The following is a 6,925-nucleotide window of genomic DNA, read 5'->3' on the forward strand; positions in this document are numbered from 1 at the left end:
GTGATCTCTAACATGAAAAATCACATTACTTCCATCCATATATAAATTGGCAATTTACGGTGTTAATGTATTGTGTTCAATATCTTTATCATGAGATATTGTAATACAGTCGATTTCCACATGATTTGCAATATTCGGGCAACCTTATGGTAGCATACAAATGTTGGGTTTATCTCCAGTATAGAAAATGTATCTTTAAGCTTTGGTAGGATAATTAAAATTTCCTGTGGTTATCAACTCAGTAATCATTAAAACAAAGATGAAATAAAACTCAGTATGCTACCGCAGTGCATTTTGAATTTATTTTCATCGGGAACGCTAAAAGGAATAGTTATCCGAGGTACCAGAATTATAATTTAGTACGCCAGACGCGCGTTTCGTCTACATAAGACTCATCAGTGACGCTCATATCAAAATATTTATAAAGCTAAGTATAAAGTTGAAGAGCATTGAGGATTCAAAATTCCCAAATAAAACAGTTGAAGGCCGATCAAATCACATGGAGAATGATATGACTAAAAGTGACTTGATAGGTTCCGTTATATTTTTGAAACTGTGGGAGCAACACAAACAGACACAATCGGATAACATCACAATGATAAGAAGACATATAGCACAGATACCAAATACCTTAATGGATTAAATCAACCAAAATCTAACAAAGATGCTAACATAACACATTGTTAAAGGACCATTGGCTAGGAAATATGAAAAAAATCATTAAATTTATGATTATTTTTGTTCAAAAATTAAAAGAAAGTGACAAAGTTAAAAAAAATCCATTTTATCAGCCAGTTTAGTTTTGTCAAACTAAGCCAAGAAACATCGCCAATGCATTCCTCACTTGCAAGTAAATAATAAGGCCTCATTGAATCCGTATTCGTGTCATTTTCAATTTAATCCATTAGCTAGAGATGGGTTACAGATGTTTTTGTCGTGTTAAGCCATTTAAAGGAAAAGAATGTCAAGAGAAAAAGTAAATCAAATCTGAACCATTTAGTTGACTTATTCGATGCACAAAAATCATTCGTATACAGGTAAAACATTGATTTACTTATTGTTAAACCTTTAACATCGCTGATGATCGAATTCTTCTTTTACAAGTGAAAAAATCGCCCTGATTGATTCCATATTCATATGATCTTCAATTAAACGTATGCGCATTAGCTAAGTATCTATTTCATATTTATTTGTCATGTATAGCCTTTGAAAGGAAAAGAATATCAACACTGAAAGTGAAACAAAGATGGACCATGTCGTTGAATGATTTGATCCATAAAAAAAATCATTCTTACACACGAAGATTAACTTATTTTTTAACCTATAGCACGAAATCAAACAGACCTTAAAAAATTTTGCTATATATTTATATTTATGTTTAAGTTTATACGGATTATGTGATCGTCGGCAGTCTTCGGATGTCATATCGATGGTTAATTAGATAGCGTTTAAACAAAAATATACCCGAAATGCTGGTTAATATGGTCTTGTCAATGCATTGTTACCTGTATATTTCAGACTAATTGTAATTGGACGTTTGACAAAGTTAAAATCCAATATGAGAAAAAAGTATAATCACAAAAATACTGAAATCCAAGGAAAATTAAAAGTCCCTAATCAAATGGAAAAAAAGCTCAAACACACCAAACAAACAGATAACAACTTATTCCTGACTTGGTACAGGCATTTTCTGTATATGTAGAAAATGGTGGATTCAATCTGGTTTAAAGATAGTTAAACCTCTCACTTGTATGACAGTCGCATCAAATTACATTATCTTGACAATTATGTGTGAACAAAACAAACATATATAATAGGTAGAAATGACATATAAGGGATACAGCAGTCATCACTGTGTTATAATCATAATCACTACAAAAACAAACAAATAATAGAATATGAATCAAATCAGTTAACAAAAATTTCACAGCTAATGCCCCATTGATGTAATTTAATACTGCACACAAACCCTACTTTCCCCAAAAAAGTACGTATTAAGTGAAATTTGAATACCAGGATCAACCAACTGAATATAACACCATAATAATTGCATTCAAATCCCATGTGAATCCACAAACACCAGCTTATATCTTGAAAGCCGGATGTACAAATACCGAGCAACGTTAAAAATCATACAAACAAAAGACCTGAAGAAGATTAAAATCTTGAAACCCGGATTCATAAATACCGAACAACGTTAAAAATCGTACAAAAGACCTGAAGATTAGTTAAAAGGCAAATACAATATCATATCATGTATAAGACAGTTGGTTTTTCCGTTTGAATGATTTTACACTTAGTCTAGTAATTTTTAGCCCTTTATAGCTTGCTGTTTGGTACGTGCCAAGGTTCATTGTTGAAGGCCGTACCATGACCTATAATGTATTTTTTTTTTCTACAAGTTATGACTTGGATGGAGAGTTGTCTAATTGTCACTCATACCACATCTTATATTTATAAATATCTAAGAATACACATTGCTACACAAAGAAACAATAATTCAAGTCCGTCCTGTATTAATTGTGAAATTTACTCTGAAAGCTTTTTTATGCCTTTTTTGTAAAAAAAAAAATTAAGGATAAAGTCAAATAGAGGAAAACAGCAAAAGTAAATAAAAGAATATACAACTTCAGTACATATAATTCATAACTCAAGCCCATCCTGTTCTATTTGTGAAGTTGACGCTGAATTTATCTCTTAGCTCTAGGTACCTTCCCATGAAATGTGTCAGGAAAAGAACCAATGTAATCTAAATAAAGGCAACAGTAGTATACCGTTGTTCAAAACTCGTAAATCTATGGACAAAAAACGAAATCGGGATAACAAACCAAAACTGAGGGAAACGCATTGAATATAAGAGAAGAACAACGACACAACATTAAAATGTAACACACACAGAAACGGACTAAGCTTTAGACAAAATCCGATTAGAATAACAAATATAACATCAAAACCAATCTAAAATTATTCAGACTTCACCAGTGTCTGAGCAGAAAGTTGATGAACCAAGGTTAACTGGAGAAAGTCTTGACCTCTTTGGTATCAAAATATGAACGTTTCAAGATTTGAACGGTAGTGTTATGAAAAAAAAAAGACAAACTAATAAAACCAATTCCTTTATTAATATATTTTATTTTTATGAGATACCCTTTATGACCTTCAGGGTTTTTTTTAACTTGAGGGAACAGTTTATGGTGACAAATACGTGTAAACTCAAATTTTGGTCTGAAAAATGTACCACACTCGATATATTACTGATTGCTTTTTGCTCTAATTTGCAAAACAATTGATGTCCACCATTGTTTTTAAATATAGATAAAAAAAATTATTAAGTGCAATACTCGAGGAAAATTCGTAAAGATTACGGGAATCTTCAAACTGTATAAGTGATTGTTCTGGTTGTTTTATGGACGGTTTGAAGTGGTTTGAATTTGATCAATTTATTAGTATATTTGCGTTTTTCTAAATGTTGGTAAATGAAACCTATAAATGTCTTAGTGTAACATAAAATAGTGTCCTTGTCCATGAAATTTTGTCACATCCTTCTGGACAATATTTCACTATGAAATTCTGGTCATGACAATACTTCACTATAAAAATCTGTTCATGACTATACTTCACTATGAAATTCTGTTCATGACAATACTTCACTATGAAATACTGGCTTTGAAAATATTTTTTAATCGAATTATTTCACAATTAGAAATAGTACACAAGCATGCACATTTTTAGATTTATAACTGAAATTGGTTTGTTTAATAGAGAATTTACATGATAACTAATAGTGCATTTGAGTAGAAACATGGTTTATTATAGATTAAAGAATTGTATAACGCATGTTTCATATTATTACATTTTACGGTACACATATAAGTAATGTACTGACAATCGCTTATTTTGTAAATATATACACAGGCACATGTCGCAGAAAAATATATATATATATGAAATGATTGAATAAATAGTCAACGATAAATCTTACGGGGCGATGTATCATATAATTATGACTCAGTACACTAAAAAATATAATATATAACAAGTCTAAAAGGGTACAACATCACCAAAAACACAATAAAACGAACAATATGTTAGATATTTCGGATAACAGATATCCTTCCTCGGTAATAGCACGATGACAAATGAATCATGTCAATTCAAATTAAGACTCTATCAAAATCCTGAAATTAATAAAATTTAAGCGAACGCTGGAACAATTTTAAAATTTCCAAACACGGCACAAAAACTACAGAGATATGCCAAAATAAAAACAGTTATTTACGATGTGAACTGGCACAACTCTAAATTCCCAATGGTGGTGATAGTTGAGATGTTAAACAACTGCGTGGGAATACAGTCCCAATTAACAGTCCTGGCCGATGTACGCTAGTATATTATTTAAAATATGACAGCGGTAGAAAAATTGCAACAGAGACTGCGTATTTAAACATCCAAAATATATAGTAATTTGATAATAAGAAAAATGAGTAATAAATTTTTACTAAGGTTTAGTAATAGAACGTGGCTATGTATTTACACATCCCTGCCAACTGTAATTAAAACTATTATAATTCAAAAATTCCTGAAAAGTGTAAGTGTCCAGTACGTAAGCCGGAGTTACTGGACACGGGTGATGACAGGAAATTAGTGATGGTAGGGAAAATGAGTGACTCTCCTTTTTTTCAATTAATGACCTATGGGGAAACTGTCCTGAGCTTTCGTATCCAAAAACTTTCCCGAACAAGTCTGTCGGCCTTTGACCAATCCTCGTTGTGATCTATGATGGTGATGGTAAGTTTTTATCAGATCAGCTTGGTCGTGCCCATGTGATCTTAAATGACGACTTACGGGGAGGTCGGGCTTGCAGGTGTAGTCACTACGATGACCATTCATGCGTTTGTTGAATGGCTGTTCTGTCTCGCCAACATACTGCATACAAAATATAACCTCCTTTTAAAATTCCATAGTATTCATCTGTGAAATATTGTCTATATACAGGATATTTTTCCATAGACGAGGACAATATTTCATGAAACATAGTTATGAAATAATGTCTTGTGGTACAATATTTCATAGGACAATATTTTGCTTTACATTAGCACCACGAAAGCGGCATAAATGTTCTTGCGGTTGATATAAAAATTCACGCTCAGTTTGCCCTTGATATTGAAAACTACATTTCGGTTTTGTTCATGTTACAAGATACATAAGGCTTTCGGTTTTTCAAGTAATATGAGAAGGAAAGAGATTTTTTCTGTTCACTGATGTTCAACTTTTACTATCTGTAGATAATCTGGAGCAGGTTTATACTTTTCTGATTATTGGAAGTAGGGTAAAGCTTTAAACTGCTTCAACTTGGCAGAAACACAATAAACATTTGTATGCTAACATAAGTTTGTCAGAAATTTGCAATTCCAGTGAGAACTGTGGTAAAATGCTATAAAGTTTATCACGATTGTTCATTTATTGAACAGTACATGGACACCGGACATTGCCAGATTATATATATGGATACAATATTGTGATTTTTCATGTTAGAGAACAGATTCACCTTCGAAGAATACAAAGGTCTCAAGAGCTCATTAATTTAATACATTTTGGAGAAGAACATGCATTTTCATATCTTTGTCTACGAGGTAAGACATAACACTGACATACCATTCGTATGTGGTCTTTGTAAAACCATAATCAGTAGACTTTATTATGATAACAGACATTTTCATTTAAACTTGAGAAATTTTGAAGACCCATCGGTGGCCTTCGACTGTTTCATGCTCTGAGTCGGGTTGTTGTGTCTTTGACATATTCACCATTTCGATTCCCATTTTTAAACTATATATTTTAGACAAAATTTTGAATTTTTCGAAATACTTAGGATTTTCTTATCCCAGGCATAGATAACCTTAGCCGTATTTGACACAACTTTTAGGAATTTTGGATCCTCAATGCTGGATTTGGCAAAACTTTTAGGAATTTTGGTTCTCAATGCTGTTCAACTTCGTACTTTATTTGGCCTTTTTAACTTTTTTTGGATTCGAGCGTCACTGATGAGTCTTTTGTAGACGAAACGATCGTCTTGCGTATATACAAAATTTAGTCCTGGTATCTATGGTCATCGGCAAAGTCTAGGTCATCCAGCTGAGTGAACATGGTCCATTGGATGCCATTTCGTCTGCCATTAGTGGCTTGCTTCATGATCCAATCAACTGCCAAGTGGGATTGCATATGTGAAAGGATACAGCCTTGTCTTACCCCAGTTGTTATATCAAAGGCCTCTGTTAATTGACCTTCATGTATAACCTTACTCTGCATTCCTGTATAGGTGTTTCTGATGATGGTAATAAATTTTTCAGGAATGCCATAGTGACTCATCAACTGTCACAACACATCTCTATCTAAGCTGCCAAAGGCTTTGGCAAAGTCGACACAAACGGAATAAAGTGATAAGATGATACGTAAGGTTGCTATTTGGTCTGCACATGATCGGTTTTGTTTAAATCCAGCTTTTCATCTATTGCATTTTTGAGTCGGTTTAACATAAGTCTATTCAAAACTTTCCCTGGAAGTGATAATAGCATTATTCCTCTATAGTTGTCACAAATGCTTAAATTGCCCTTCTTTGGAAGCTCTTTACCATGTGTCCATTTTTCCATTCTAGCGGGACCTCTTCTTCTTCCAAGATCGTTCCAAACAGCTCATATAGCATTTGAGTTGATGTTTCAATGTCTGCTTTCAGTGCTTCTGCAGGTATGTTGTCAGGACCTGGATCTTTGTTGTTCTTTAGCATTTTTATGGCTTTCTTTATTTCTCCTGTTGGTGGTCTTTTACAGTCTACAGCCAAAAGTTTTTCCGAGGATGGGATGTCAGCTTCTCTTACAGGTGGGTCCTGGTTTAGCACATCCTTGAAATGCTCAACCCATATTTGCAT

The 6,925-nt window shown here is 33.1% G+C and overlaps 1 protein-coding gene across 1 annotated transcript; it reads right to left on the reverse strand.

The window, feature by feature from the left end:
* Window positions 1–6,090: 6,090 nt before the first annotated feature.
* Window positions 6,091–6,925, reverse strand: LOC139526699 (uncharacterized). The gene is made up of 2 exons (XM_071321860.1): window positions 6,632–6,925; window positions 6,091–6,372 (listed from the first exon to the last, which is right to left on the reverse strand). Exons 1-2 carry the CDS (start codon window positions 6,923–6,925, stop codon window positions 6,091–6,093), a joined length of 576 nt encoding a protein of 191 aa, XP_071177961.1.

Source organism: Mytilus edulis, chromosome 6 (assembly GCF_963676685.1).
Source record: "Mytilus edulis chromosome 6, xbMytEdul2.2, whole genome shotgun sequence".
NCBI classification, from domain to species: Eukaryota; Metazoa; Mollusca; class Bivalvia; order Mytilida; family Mytilidae; genus Mytilus; species Mytilus edulis.

What these genes read in the sequence shown, in the direction of transcription:
- LOC139526699 (XM_071321860.1), bottom strand. Translation starts at nt 6,925, where the DNA reads ATGCAAATATGGGTTGAGCATTTCAAGGATGTGCTAAACCAGGACCCA. An exon ending in AATGGAAAAATGGACACATG is followed by an intron (nt 6,373 to 6,631) that starts GTAAAGAGCTTC and finishes GTGTTGTGACAG; the next exon opens with TTGATGAGTCACTATGGCAT.